General features: G+C 40.7%; 1 protein-coding gene across 3 annotated transcripts in view; it reads right to left on the minus strand.

Moving 5' to 3' along the window:
- atrnl1b (attractin-like 1b) overlaps positions 1–14,616 on the minus strand; it is a 67,687-nt gene extending 53,071 nt beyond the window's left edge. The window contains exons 1-13 of one of the 3 annotated variants that reach the window (XM_046068483.1): positions 13,469–14,614; positions 10,269–10,352; positions 9,351–9,464; positions 8,987–9,115; positions 7,643–7,851; positions 6,685–6,859; positions 4,554–4,641; positions 3,905–4,166; positions 2,964–3,147; positions 2,678–2,832; positions 2,054–2,138; positions 477–691; positions 75–193 (exon numbers count right to left, since the gene is read on the minus strand). In XM_046068483.1, the coding sequence (XP_045924439.1) occupies positions 75–193; positions 477–691; positions 2,054–2,138; positions 2,678–2,832; positions 2,964–3,147; positions 3,905–4,166; positions 4,554–4,641; positions 6,685–6,859; positions 7,643–7,851; positions 8,987–9,115; positions 9,351–9,464; positions 10,269–10,352; positions 13,469–13,719 (2,070 nt within the window). In that variant the 5' untranslated portion in view covers positions 13,720–14,614. Of the gene's footprint in view, positions 1–74; positions 194–476; positions 692–2,053; positions 2,139–2,677; positions 2,833–2,963; positions 3,148–3,904; positions 4,167–4,553; positions 4,642–6,684; positions 6,860–7,642; positions 7,852–8,986; positions 9,116–9,350; positions 9,465–10,268; positions 10,353–13,468 lie in introns of all 3 variants that reach the window. The other 2 variants (XM_046068482.1, XM_046068485.1) reach the window with 2 other exon arrangements.
- Positions 14,617–15,734: the final 1,118 nt, after the last annotated feature.

Consider the following 15,734-nt stretch of genomic DNA (forward strand, 5'->3'; position numbering starts at 1 on the left):
TATGTGTTTGTGTGTTTCACTGAGCTAAACATGAGAAAGAGAAGCGCTCTGGCGCCCCCTGTTGGATCACTCACAGAGGTACAGTTGCTGGAGGCAGAGATGCACTTCTTATCATCACACCACTGGCACCCGTTGGTGTTGGCTGTACAGCTGGCACAGTCTGAGAACCGGTAACACCGCTCGTCCACTGTGACTAAAAGGAAATAGGGAGAGGGACAAAAGAGTGCAGTAATGAGTGTGTGATCCAAAATCAGTACATTGTCTGGAATGCCTAACAACAATTTACTTATGAGTAGATAGAAATGGATCGCGAGGAATAGAAAAGAAAAGATATCTCAGTTTGTGTGGAAGAAAAATATTCATTTTGTATATAAAAGTGGACAACCAAGTAATTCTTTGGCAGATTTGGAAAAGAGGAAACAACAGGAGATGAAAGCTCTGACAAGTGCGCAAAAGGTTTGGATGTCTTTTCTCACCAGCTTTAGGGGGGCAGAATGAGGCAGGGACGAGGCTTCCATTAGCCAGGCTTGGTTCCCAGGGGAGACAGTGGCCTCTGCTCCAGATGCAGCGAACCCCTGGCCCAGCCTTCGCACAGCCCTTCTCTGCCAAGAAGGCCTGGCAGCTGGGTGGTCGGTAAACAAGCACATCATTGAGCAGCACACCGGAGAAGCCCCCAAACACATACATGGACCTGGCAAAGAAAACATGAGAACAATCAAAATGAAGATATTATTATAGATTTTACAAAGTGCAAAATTTAAGTATCTGTAACTTAAGTATCAGTTGTAAGGCATGAAAAAAAAAGAAATGTTAAACAAACACTTAGTTTACTTACATATGGTAAAATAGGAAAAAAAAAATCAATTGTTCTAATGGTGAAAAATGACAGCCACATTTTTATTATTGTGGGTTTTTTAAAGGTTCAGTGTGTCAGATTTAGGCGGCGAGGTGATAAAGTGGTTAGCACTGTCACCTCACAGCAAGAAGGTCGTGGGTTCGAACCCCGGTTGTCCCGGCCTTTCTGTGCTGAGTTTGCATGTTCTCCCCGTGTCCGAGTGGGTTCTCTCCGGGTGATTCCTCCCACCGTCCAAAGACACGTGGACTAGGTTGATTGGTGACCCTAAATTGTACTTAGGTGTGAGTGTGGGTGTGACTGGTTGTTTGTCTATATGCGGCCCTGCGATAGACTGGCGACCTGTACAGGGTGTACCCTGCCTTTCGCCCAATGTCAGCTGGGATTGGCTGCAGCGACCCTGTACACATGATAAGTTGTTGACGATGGAAGGATGAAGTCGTTCTCCCAACTTCAGTGTGTGTTTATGTGCTCTTCAGTCGGAATATGGAATCAACATGGACGCTACTACAAAGATGTGTTGGATTAACATTGTCAGAGTGTATAAACACCACGCAGACATCTAGTTCACTCGCCATAGCAAAATTTGTATATGCTATGCGTGATTTTACACGAATCAAAGTTCTGTAAACTTATGTGCCATGTACACTTTCTCTTTTTTAAATTAAGATTTAAGGAGGAAAAACAAGATTCTCATTACTCCCCTCCCTTTCCAAATGAGCAGGAGAAGCTACAGAGACTTACAAGCTTTGTCAGCTCTAGTGCTAAATAATACGTGTGGACCTCCATTTGTCCAAATTTCTCTTTTTTTCTTACTTCTAATAAACCGACTATTACTGTTACTAACGTTCTTCTTCTTTGTACATATTCAACTTAGTGACGAAACACGCTCTGAAGAGCTTTTGTCCTTTTGGGCTACTGTAGAAACTTGGCGGTACAACATGGCAATGTAAGAGGTTCATGTCCATGTAAGAGGACCCGTGGTGTATGTAGACAGAAATGGCTCAATCTAAGGTAATAAAAACAAAACGGTTCATTATGTAAGGTCTTTATACACCACTGAAAACTTCTTATAATGCATTTCTTTCAATAGATCCTCCTAAATATTACACACTGAACCTTTAAATACACCAAAGATTGAGGCTTCAAATCTTGTTTCATTGTATGAAGAATCAGTCCTTTGTGTTTAGAGAGACTCACCCATTGCTGACCACTGCAGAGTGACCAAAGCGGTTGACATCCCTGTGCAGGTCGGGTTTAGGCAGGAGCCTCCACTCATCACAAGCTGAGGGAAACAGATGAGACCTTATGTAAGATATTGTCTGTGTGCGTAAATGTTTTTTAGTTAACTAAGCAGACAAAGCGAAATTTGGTCTTTGTTATGTTTTTTTCCCAGTACTATACAGTATTTTCCTTTTTACAATTATTGGTAATGTTGAGAATAAAATGAATGATAATTAAAAGAGGGAGGAAAAACTAAACTATTTTGCTAGCTTCATCAAATACATGTATTTAATATTGGCTAATAACTCTCTAGTCTAATTTCCAAATTTAATTATAGCTCTCAAAATCTCATTAGGTGCTAGTAAAACCCATCTGCCATGACCTCAAAAACCTTTTTGAAAAATTTAAATCACTTCCACCACACTTTTGACTTTGACTAATAGAAGTAAGTATTATGTATGACGTTTTTTTACCAAATATAATTGGGATGACAGAGTGACAAGATCATGTTTTTAACAAGCAGTATCCAAGCTGCTAATAAAACCACTGGAGGGGTCAACATTCAGTGTGGCATGATGTCAAGAATAATATGACTCCTACCAATGTCATAGGCAAGGAAGTCAGTAGAGAAACACTTGGCCCCGTTGCTGAGTGATGTGTCGTTGTGTGTGTTGCCACCAAAAATGAGCAGGGTGCCGCTGAGGAGCACAGCTGAGTGCATGTACCGTGGAAAGCCGCTCTCTCTCAGAATGAACCTAGAACATATGCATAACAAGAGTGTCAAGGGCGAGTGTAATCAGGAAACGTGTAATGCACAAGTGTCATCTACACAGACTACAGAATACATAATGGATAAAGAAAGCAGCATGTGTGCGTGTTGATTTACCATGTCCGGGTGTTAACGTCATAGCGGTAGAGGTCATCAACAAGGCCATATTTGTTGGCAGGCAGCGCCTTATAGCCTCCATGAACATACACACTACCACTGGCAGTGTCATAAGTGCTGCTGTGGCCATAACCTCCCTGCGGAACAGCGCCTTTGGTCTCCGGCACCAACCACGTGTTGGACCCTGACAGGGATACAAACACAGGAAGCCTTTAACGCAGAAGAAAAAATGTCCTTCAAATCAAATGATTTTTTTTTTTTTTTTTTTTTTTTTAAAAAGATAAGGACCAAAGGATAGAAACATTTTCATGTTTCCCTAGGTTTACATTTTAAATTTTTACATCTCACTGTCAACTTAAAAGCAGGCAACAATGCTTAGCTTCTTTTATCAAAAAATGTAATAGTGAAATGTGGTAAAAAGGGTTTTCTTTGGATTCACAAGAGCTTTTATGGCAGGTTTTCAAACGTTTCTAAAGCACTCTAGAAATTACTGTTAGTTATGAGTCAGTGCTCATTTGAAACCACAACTGTACGTAGTTTGCCTGCTGTGGCTTTGAAAATGAGCTCCGCATAAACAAAACATCTAAAAAACAAGTTTTGTTAACCTTTTTTCTATTAATAAAGAAGGGATATCAATATTACTGCCAATTGGAGTTGCCTGGACTGTCTGTTTGGTACATTCAAACACTGAAAAGCAGTGCTGTACATCAAAAGTCAGATTCTCTTCAGATCCAAATAACATTCTGAATTATTATTTTGATTATTTCGATTAAATTTAATTGTTATTTAAGAAAGTCAACAAGCTGTTTAAGTTAATAGCAGTTCTAAGCAGAGACCTTTTCCTTCAATGTACCAGATATCATGCGATAGAAGGGAAAGATACAGAGAGCTGATAACAGTCTAAAATGTAATGACGTCAGCTCTTAAAAGCTTTGACTCACTCAGGTTGTACTCCTGAACGTTGCTGACGTAGCTGTAGATGGGAGAGTAGCCAAAGATGACCAGCATAATGGCCTCTCCCTCATCCAGCAGGACGCAGTGGGCTGAGTGACCCTCCACAGCGTAAATCTGAGCCTGGGCCGGTGGGCCAACCACAGGGTTTCTCCGCTGCCACGTCCGACTGGGTACGTTGAACACCCACAGCTCATCTGTCACGTTCCCCCAGGCGGCCTCCATTTTCCCACCGAACATATAGATATCATCCTGAAAAGAAGAGGAGAGGGTTACTTTAGTGTGTTATGAAATGCGCCCATGTTAAGAAAAGCTAATGCATGCTGTAATAAAAGTGAAAGAAATACGCTCATTTGTGTCAAAACATAATGATATAAAATGTACCTTTTCAAACAAGCCTGTAGTTGAAATTCCGTCATCCACTTACTTTTCAGTTTATACTGTTTTATCTAGTAATCTTGGATATGTGATCATGCGAAAGAAAACATGTCTCTAAGCTTTGTGTTTGAAGATAAATTACATGTTAAAACTTGTGGTTTTACTATTTGTGTGAGCAAATAGACCCCGTCTTGATAACAGATGTGGTTTTCTAAATATCATCTGTACCGAGAGAAGTTGAGGCATATCTGTGTGTTTAACCTGGTAGGCAGCAAGTGTGTGGCCGTATCGTGGCACAGGGCCACTGTTGATGGGAACTGTGTTCCAGATACCGCTCTCCAGATTGTAGCTGCATAGCAAAGAAAGAGCACATTACACTTTAATGTGTATATAGAACACAAAACATATTACCTGCATACCAAAAAACACTGCACACATTTAGTTTGTCCCTCTGGTTCAAGGTTCAAGGAACCTTTATTATCCTCAATGGCCAATTCGTTGTGCAGCAGCAGGATGTAACATAAATAACACATATAGAAACAGCAACCACCATCAGTAAGAAACAAAATAAGTACATACGACATAAAAGTTCCACATCTCACATTGACTCTGTGACTTCACCAAATCTATTTTTTTCGTCATGATAGGGCTGGGCAATAAAACATTAAAGATAATTATTGTGACATAATTTCCTCAATATCAATATAACAAATGTTCAATAAATGTTTGGTTAATTCATTTGAATCACGAACAAATTAGCACTTAATTTTTGTATTAAGATATTTATTTTGTTAAGGAAAGGGACTAAAAAAAGTTTTTACTTAATTTCACTCATGCACATTTGTTGAAAAAAGATTTTATCATAATTGTTTTGAATGTTCTACCTCAGATTTGTGTAATGATCTACTGTTTGACTCAAGTGTTTGTCATATTCTGACCATAAAGATTAGTTTAAAGCCACAATGGACCATGTGGTTTCTTCAATTTTCACTCAGGAGGAAAAAATCTGCCTTTAAACTTGAAAGAAATAATTATCAATATCAAATAATATGAAATTTTTTTATTGTGGTATCAATTTTGGCCATATCGCCCAGCCCTACCTCATGGTCAGCTAATTTAATCACAAAAAGGCAGCAATTCCTTTCATGCCAAAGGGCACCACTTTAGTCTTCCAGTCACAAAAAGTACGTTTGTTAAGCTAGAGTTTTTGCACACTGATGCACATGGAAAATTCATGTTTGTAGGTGTTAAGAGGCACACATTGGTCATTTATTCAAAATACTTTTGGAGCCCAGGATCAATATTCCTTATAGCACCTGATAATGAACAAACAATGAACAGATGGCGAGAGCTTGTTCAAGCAAGGAAGATGTCTTAAGCCAGGACATGACTCAGCACAGAAGTCAGTCATCCTAGCACACTAAATATTAAACTCTCAATTTAGCAAAGTCAGCGTACCATCTATACATTCACAAAGCACACCAGTGAGACCTTGATAAAAAAGGAACTGGTAGACCTAACACTGGGTTGAGTTTTCTCAAGGGATATTCTGAGACCAGCTATTCTGCACTTCCTCCTTTAGTAGTTATTGCTTAGATATGTACACTCACCTAAAGGATTATTAGGAACACCATACCAATACTGTGTTTGACCCCCTTTCGCCTTCAGAACTGCCTTAATTCTACGTGGCATTGAATCAACAAGGTGCTGAATGGTCGTTCAGTCTTGGCCACAAGTAGTCTTAACGACTGTAACGACTGTCGTCACAGCAACAAGGAACACTAACGAACCAGCGGTATCGATGACCCGGGCCAACGACCCCACTAAGGTTAAATAGCTGAGTTTCCCTGCCAGTCAGTCAGAACTGAAGAAGTCCTTTGGATGAGGGACGAAACGTCTTCCAGTATCTTCAACCAAGTCCAGTTGCCCTTGATTTTAACCTTCGTTGGATAACTATGACCTGGATGACTGAGAATCTTCATAGACATTTACATTTATTGATTTTAGCTGACGCTTTTATCCAAAGCGACTTACAAACTGCTTTATATGTCAGAGGTCGCATGCCTCTAGAGCAACTAGGGGTCAAGTGTCTTGCTCAGGGACACATTGGTGTCTCACAATGGATTTGAACCCGGGTCTCTCACAGCAGAAGCATGTGTCTTATCCACTGTTCCATCACCACCCCATTTGGCAGACAGGGCATGCTTTGATGTTTGTATGCTGATCTCAACTGTACAGTGGACTGAACAAGTTAACAAAATACCTCGTGTTGTAAAGATAAATGAACAAAGTTGTGGGGTTTTTTTTTCCCCCAATTCAAAGATAAAAAGTGGCTCAAACTGTGAGCAGAATTTTGTTTCAATACTTTGGGACAAACTGTGCAAGGACTTACTTGAGAATCATCTGGAAGGAGCTGTAGTTGAATGTGTATCCGCCCACCACCCACATGACTTTCTCTTGCACTACGGCTTTGTGGGAAGCTCTGGCGAGCGATGGGCCGAAGGGCTTGATGCTTGGTAGGACCCAGAAAGACTCCGTTGAAGGTACGGTTAGAGAGCAGTCAGGGCCTAGAAGGCAAGAAATTTACAGGCGAGGGCTCAGATAAAAAACGACTGATCTTTGCTTGATGTTTACAAAATTAAGATTATTCAAATTCTCTTTACAGCTGCATTGTTTTAAGACAAGGAAATACAAATTATCTGATGCTTAATCTCTTTTATGATGGGATTTTTCAGCAGCATCCGGCACATATTTTCATACCTGATCAGTGAATCCGCACACACGCAGCTCTTAAACCTAAACACAAGCATGACCTCTCCTTAAATGAACATGACAGACAGGGAGGTTCGAATATGTTCAACTGCGTTAATGAAGGCCGTGCTGAAAAAGCTCATGCCTCCGCTAATTATTCTGTCAAGTTTCATCATCACACGAAAGCAATCGGGTTTCCCTTCCAGCTGGAGGCACATAATAGCGCACTGTAACAAGGCTCATCAACGTGTTACCAATCAGCATTATGACACAACACAACAGCTGTTCACACTTGTCACTAACACATTCTTCATTAGATCTTTCTACACAATCGCCATAGTAGTCGCGGCAGGAGCAGCAGCATTTTACACATTTTACATCCTGCAATGGCAAAAGTATGTTGCATATTGATTCATCACTTACTGTTTTGAATGTGGTGAAATTAAAAATACTTCACTATGTCTTTATTATTTGGTATCAGTGCTTTACAGGTGCCTTGCCGTTACCAGTTCCCTCGCAAATTGTATTAGTAAAATGACTTTAAGCCACGTCTTTTGCATCCTGAAGTGTGCGAACATTTAGACAGAGCTTACTCTTACCTTGCCAGCTGTCATTGCAGACACACAGCTTTTCCCCAGTGAGGTCACAGTAGCCGTGGTCGGGGCTGCCACAGTTGTTCCTACAGTAAGGGATGTCACAGGCCTCGCCTTTCCAATACTTGTCACATTCACAGTACACTCTGCTGGCGGCCGAGTTACCAGGGGTGCACTTCCCGTGGCCGGAGCAGTTATTGGGACAGGAGTTGATCCTGGAGAGAGAGATGTTTTCATTTAGCCAACGCTGTATGCGCCATTTAGGCCACTCTGAGGAAGATTAATGAGTATCGTCTAGCGTGTGGCAAAGGTGAGGCGGATAAAAAGATTGGTAACAGATGAAAAACTATTGAGCAGGTCACAGTGAATGACCTGTGAACAGTGATTGTTGCTGTAGGGCTTAGTCCAGCAAAAATAAGCACCCGTCTTTTTGTTGCAGAAATGTGGGATGCACAAACACGTTCCCATCCATCACAGCTAGGAGAAGTAAAATCAGCAAAACAGCAATTTGGAACCAATTAAAACATGAAAAATGTCTTTAACACAGCTGATGGCCTAAAACACAACCTCAGTGGAATTGGTCTCAGCTGAGGAACCCAGCACTAAAAATTCTATCTTACACTGGCCCTTCATGTTGGCCTTCATTTCAGCCTCTGTCTGAAACAAGCTGTAGATGCTCCTGTCTCTTTAAGGCCCCCCCTCTCAAAGCCCAGCCCACTGTCTTCTGATTGGCCAAGACCTGAAGCATGTCACCAGGCTGTTGTTATCACTGAGCTGTACAGACTGAACGTAGCTGTGCGGAGCAAATGACCGTTAGTGCCCCATCCGTACTGCGTGTCGGATCCGTTCTGCACATGCGCAAAAGTGGTTCTGTCAGTCAAAGAAGGTTACCACAAACCTGCCTATTCAAATTGATCCAACTAAATCTTTCTAATCAAAATAACAAAATGTTTTGAAAATCACTGGAGATGAAACTGTTCACTATGATGTAATCGGAATATAATAGGAAGATATGAAAAACCTTATTCAGCGGTACATTTTAAATTTCTAACAATGACAACAATCTAGCAATGTAGCAACACAAAGGAGGCTAAACCTGTGGACAGGTGTAGGGTTAAGCCAGTCAACATCCATACAATCGCTGACTTAGGTTTAGGCACACACCCCTGTGACGGTTAGGGTTAGGGTAAGGGGCTTTGGGGAGCTGTCAACGCCTTTGTCTACTTTGGCCAAGTTTAACATGAACATCCAACATTGTAACATTGTAGATAAGTCATAAAATATGGTAAAGCGTAATAGGTCTCCTTTAAATATTATGTTTATGTTCAAATGTAGAGACTGGACACTTACGAGTAGAATATTTCAAATCCCGTCAGGTTATAGGCAGCATCGCTGAAAAAGTGTAGTAGTGCGTAGCCTGAAGTTGTCTCGACCTCAGGGACCGTCTCATTTCCTCGTATCTCCGGCACGATGAGACCGCTGAAGGGAAACGCAGGAAATTCATTGGCATCACTTTCTCACAACTCGCACCAATTATGTTACAGTAACAAACCCCACAACTCTCTGCTAAATCTGAATGACTAGACACATGCTGCATTAAATTAAGAGGTCTGTCAGTGCTCTGATGATCACACAAAAAAACTGATCTCTGCTTTGACAAAGCCTCTGATTTAAGTTATTCTATGATATATTTTTTCTTCTCAAAGTTTCTCACCTGAAAACAGCAACCAGTGGAGCATATATCGAGTCTCCATCATAGACGTACAAATGGTCCCAACTACATTCTGTGGCAAAGTGGTTAAATCTTAACCGAAGAACCGCATTTGGGCTGCAGAGGAAAGAATTTAAAAATGGTTACGAGTACATTGGTGAACAACGTACACTTTGCACTGCAGGGCTCACACTCATTTCTAAATGTAGTAGTATGGACTCCAGGTTCCCTATTCACACAGCCCACCCATATATCATGATGTAATCTGAGAAAAAAAACAGAATCATAAAGATATTTAAGAGTCAGAAATGAATTTTCTCAAAAAGTGTATTAATCGAGCGTTAGATACAGATTATCTTTCAACCAAAAGACACAAGGATAAAAATAAATCTAGTACACTGCTCAGCATTTTGTTGAGGAGAAAAATAAATATGTTTATGATTACAATTAGAAAAGCGATGCCCTGTGATGGACTGCCGACCTGTTCAGAGTGTACACCGTCTTCCACCCAATGTCAGCTAGGATTGGCCCCAGCACCCACCCACCCCGCGACCCTGCATAAGCGTGTATGGATGATGGATGGATTTTTCCCTCTGCCCCCTCTTTCCATCCTGCTAATAAAGTTTCAAAGCTGTCCTCACATTGACCGCGGTTGCCATGACAATTAAAAGCATCCACAGGTACTTTCTCTCGCTGAATGATTGCCGATTAAAATGTAGCAGTCAAACCCCAGCTCAGCAGACAAACACTCTCTGTCCTCAAAAGGCCAGACCCCGCTTTACATCATACTGGATTTTAAGTGTACTTCCTTCAGCAGAGATGCTGATCGGCTTGATTTGATCGCATTAGTCTGTTTACTCTGCATAATTAAATGCGTGCCCAGCCTCGGCAGAACATGCTAATTTACATCAAGGTACTTACTAGCCCTCAACGAGCCAGGTGCACTTTGTTTTGTACTTGTAGTTGATTGGGCCGTCGGTGAGGTATCCTGAGGGCTCTGTCAACCTGAAAGATCAAAGTCGGCACAGTAAGCACAGTAATATGTTACCTTATTAAGTGTAAAAGATATTCATCATTATATATATATATATATTTGTTGAAATCTATTCTTTCAGATACAGCATTTCACAAATTGAACAAACAGATGGGTGACAAATTAAAGGAAATCCCAACATAAAGTGTCATAGTACGGATTCAGGCCACCACGAGCCTCCTGAACAGCCTCAGTGCTGCTTGCCAAGTCTGTGGAACTCTATTGGAGGGACGGGCACCTTCCCTCTACTTATATATAATATATATAATACTTTCCCACATTTATATATACACACAACTTCAGGTCATCTCATTGCGATCAAGAGACCCCCTGAGAACAGCAGATAGAAAGAAACACAAACATAGCCAGACAAAACAAAAGGACATACAGCATTAGAGAGAACCCAAACATCAATAAATAGATTTTAAGATGAAAGTTATTATATTATTTGGTCTTAAGGAGATGGTGGCCGAGAGCATTGTCTTACACTGTTCACTCTTTAATTCAGGTTTTCCTTTAATTTGTCCCCCGTGTGTACCTTTTTTTGGGGGGCCTAAGTCTATGTCATTTATTATATTCATTCTTTCAACTTTGTCCTGCATTTTATCCCGTTTTTTCTTGTCCCTAAAGAGCCCTACGCCAGCATGACACCCAATCTGTGGTCAGATTGTCGCAGCGATCAAAAACAGCACATTTTGGAGTTCAGAACCAGCTGCCCTATTACTTGGAACAGACAGTGAGATGTAACAAACATTTTGTGCATCTTCAACCGCGTTGAAAAGAGTGTTCAGTAAAAGAAATGTGCAACTTGATGGGATCTAACGTTAAACCGGTTGTAAAGTCCTCTGGTTTCTAATTTTAAAGAACAACTCATTCAAAAAGTATTGTACTTTTTAGTAGAAAAGTTAACAAATGACAACTGCATATCTTCATGAAACACACAGCTTTTTACAGTTTTAGCAAATTCTTGTATAAATGCGGTGTCCAGAGGTTTCCAACTATAGCGTCACACAGCCTAAGGTCATTCCCTGTCAACCAAAAGATTCAATCAGCTCTGTCTCTGAAAAAGCTTCCTCCGCTCCCTCCTGACACGGTGATGTGTTTTCTGATTTGCAACAGATTGTACTTTGATGAAACTCATCTGGATGTCAAAGTTGAGATGCTTTAGGTGATTCAGTTATGAATAGCTTGGCCTACTTTTTCATCACAGGACATGACATCACAGGAAGACTGCCGCCCTGTTTCATTTATTTCTGACTTTGGGGGCATTACAAATACATACCAAGGTCTCATGGGTGGTCTGAGTAACAGGAACCAAACTGTATTCCCTTTTATGTTCCTGATAGTTGTTCGACACATAACATGACACAAGATCACTTTAGATTCAGACGTTTTGACAGGATAATGGACTAAAGATGGTTTATATTCTCAAAAAGATGCAAGGGTTTGTATATGATGAGATTCAATCTTGACATTTTTTCAAATATTGTTTTGTTATTCCTTTACTACTCATGTCCTGAAAGCATGCATAACAACATATATGACTGAGGTGTATCTGCAGATAGATTTTTTGCAAAGCTTAGTTACAGTTACAGCAGTTGATCGATTTATGATATAAAACACCCAGCCGCATGTAACCAGCAATGAGTTAAGCTGCGTAGACATCCAAGAATGATGAATTTTTCATGCTGCACTTTGGGCTTCCCAGGGAAATATTATCCCATGCAAGAGTCCCTAATCATTTCAAGGCGGTGTGTGTTCCTGTTGTCCACGCCACTGTGATGGCCTGTCCTTCTATTCCCTGACAACATGGCTGAAGACAACCCAAACAAAACCACAGACACATCAGGAGCAATGGTAATTACTGTGATCAAAGCACTTTTGTACCACAGAGTGGACCTCAGGTGTACTGAAAGGCCATTAGATGCTCCTGGCAAGAGTCGCACTCAAGATGAACATTATTATTATATAGCAGTATGTCACTTTCCAATATTTCCCCGCCTTTTCCACCGATTTGCACAAAATCCTTAACCCGTCGCATCTATTGGGGGGTTGTCATGGCATCTACCTGTGCTTATAAGCACACATCTACATTCTAATTTAGGAACAATAAACATTGATTGTATCACCACATAGGCTGCAGGGCCTATGCAAAATCAATTATTTGCAGATGGTTCCTTTACGCCACTGTAGGCGCCTTTCTCCGGCAAAAGCAAAAGGATTTATTTGTTTAAGGATTTTCTATGGAGTCAATGTAAACACATCACACAACAGTGCACTTTACAGTCTTGATTGTCTGGTTCATGCTCACATGTGCAGATTGGACTGTACAAGTCAATGGCACTTTTACTCGTCTCACTGACACCTACACAATCCCAATCACTTTCCTTTCATGTGTAGGAGAAAACACACTAAACACATATGGAGGGACTAAACTTCAGGCATGTGGGTAATACATATCTTCAATAAACATAAGATAAATCACACAGGAGGCTACAGATTAGTTAATGATTCGTTGAACATTCAATTAATCAACTGAACTTGCATGCTGCAACTTTTTTGAATTCATTTTTTTGCTATTTGTGATACTAAACTGGATCCCTTTTAGCTTTGGACTGTTAATTAGACACAATATGCAATGTAAATAAGTGGCCTTGAGGAAATTTTGACGGGCCTTTTTCTGACATTTTACAGACCAATTAGTCAAGAAAAGAATTGCTCAATTAATCCATGATGAAAAATCATTATTAAGGCTTGTTGTGCTTCAATATATTACAAGACCATGGAAATAAGCCATGAGTACTGAGGTCAAGTTGAGCAACAGTCAACTAAGGTTACTTTACTAAGCATTATGTGTTTAAAAGGGGATATATTCCTTATAACTGCAACCCATCTCCCAAAAACCTGGGAGCACACAGGTCTGATTGCTGAGTGTCAAGGATCTCTACTCTACACTGAAGCATGGCAGCATCTGACGGTACTAATCTACTTTGGGTGGCTAGGACCGTTTTAAAACTGAATAGCATGAGACTGATGCTGTTTCACAGATGAAATATTAAGGAAAAAGATGTAGTGCATGGCCACTTACTTGAACCTCCCTTGGCAGTGCTGGCACTGGTCTCCAACCCATCCTCGGTCACAGATGCAGGATCCGTTGATACATTTTCCAGAGAGACAATTCTTGTCACACGGTTTCGCCGGGGAGGCGTGAGTGAACAGCACAAAGTAAAACAAAACACAGACCACCAAGTATCTGTTGATGCCCCGCAGATCGCTGTGGGTGGTTAGTCTGGGTCCAAAAAGAAAGAGTTTAGTCTTACATTTCCCCCTAGGATCCATTTTCCCCCCGGTCGACCGAGCAGAGTAAAAGACCGGGGCCTTTAGGTCTGCTATGGGAGAAAGCCTCGGCTACTCAGGCTGCTTCTATTATAACAAACAAGTCCTGCATATTCGTTTAGTGTTATACATGCTAATATTACGGCTTAGCTATGCCTGCTTACAACGCTTGGGACATAATAGTTAAGAAAATGCAACGTTAGCTATGGGTTTTTATAAAGCTGCTTGCTTAAGCGTATGCATATAATTGGAGTGGGAGGAATTCCCTTCACCCCACCTCTTGTTGGAAGTGCCTAACGATACCGACCATCGATTAAAGCTATTTGAGCTTAACTCGTTAAATACTACGACTATCGCGAATACATACTATGTTAGCCTATGTAGCTTATTTGTAGTATGGCCTCTGCTAGGTAACGTTAACGTAACGTTGCTGCATTGATTCAACACCAATCTCTTCCAACTGCTATTTCAGCAGCCATTTTAACGCGTAAACAATCCTTCAGACTGAAACGGGGATGTACACTGTGACATGCAATGGTCCTTCCACAAACCGCTACAACTTAGCCGGATCTTGTCCACGAAAGAACAAACGGGGTTGTGGTGTTTGTAGCCCAGGACCCAGTGCGGAGCCTGCCGCAGTCGAAATGGATGTGGGAAGTGGAAGTCTATTCTTGACGACTGGGGAGAATTGAGCAAATACTTTGAGCTGTTGTTGATCCTACTGGTCTATTCCCACAGCAATTTAGCCACCTTCAAACGTAGACTTCGTTAACAACACTCTGTAGTGGTGTCTCCTTGTATTCCGGTGAGGGGGGGGGGAGCACCTCTGTTACTCTCAAAACATGACCAGAAGTAGCAGCGATGGTTTTGCTAGCGCAGCAACACTACACAGTTCCTCAGGTTGGAGAAAACTAAACACAGGCTGCGCATGCGTACTGGAAACGCGATCTATTTAAAGGTACAGTGTCCAAAAGCCACCAAGCTATCGTATGCGGCATTTAAAAGCTGAACATGTCACGTTTCCAGGTCAAGATTTTGTCAATTTCACATTTTGTTAAAATCACATCTTCCTTCAAGTCATACAGAGAATATTTTAGAAAGACTTTAAGCTCTATTTTATAGTTTTGTCTTTTTTATGTAATTTGTCTTTAACAGTCTGAAATTAAATAATTTATTTAGGTACAAGTAATGGAGCCTTTTGCATTTTCTTTCCTTTTAATTTATTTAGATTATAAATTTTAGGATATTTTGTGCAAATAAAGAAAAGTCTTACCAACCTCAAACTCAAATGGTGTAGCTCTTTATTGTCTAAATGTACAGTATATTGAATCTGAAAGGAGGTGTGCTTTACAAAACATGCAAATCATAAAATATAATGACTTTGGGACATTTTCTGCTGGTAAACAGTATATGGCAAATATATGGATTTTAGGGTAACAGTTATGAAAAGTTACAGTTGGTGGTGTATTGAAAATATTCAACATATTAAACAATGCATTGCAAATAGCCTATACATATATGTAAATATCAGACCTCCCCATATTACAAATTTGCAGTATTTCTGTTGCATATGAGCTCTGTTGAGAGCACTGAACACTGTAACCAGGGAGGTGACGGTGAGGACTGTAAAAGCTGTCAACAGAATTGTCACAAAATGGTCAGTGTGATGCTCCTTGTAGGGCAGCTCTTGGTTGGGAACCGAAGAGGTAATTTTCACAGCTACAATTTCCCTGCTGAGCTTAACCAAAGCAGTGAGGCTGTAAGTGTGCATCTGCCTTTGAAGTACTGCTGATACTTTGAAGTAGTGATGTACTGCTAGGACAATTTGTCTATAAAAAAAATGATGTTCTCACCCTACTTGAGGTCCTGGCACATCTAGCCATACTGACATTAATGGTTGAGAAAAAAATTGGTCAAGGTCAAGGAGTGACATGTGCTCTTTAATAAATGCTCTTTTCATTCATGTGTTTGAGGAGGCTCTATTCTGACTGTACCCTAACATCAGATGCTATATGTCT

The sequence above is a fragment of the Micropterus dolomieu genome, linkage group LG14 (genome assembly GCF_021292245.1).
Source record: "Micropterus dolomieu isolate WLL.071019.BEF.003 ecotype Adirondacks linkage group LG14, ASM2129224v1, whole genome shotgun sequence".
In the NCBI taxonomy this organism is placed as follows: Eukaryota; Metazoa; Chordata; class Actinopteri; order Centrarchiformes; family Centrarchidae; genus Micropterus; species Micropterus dolomieu.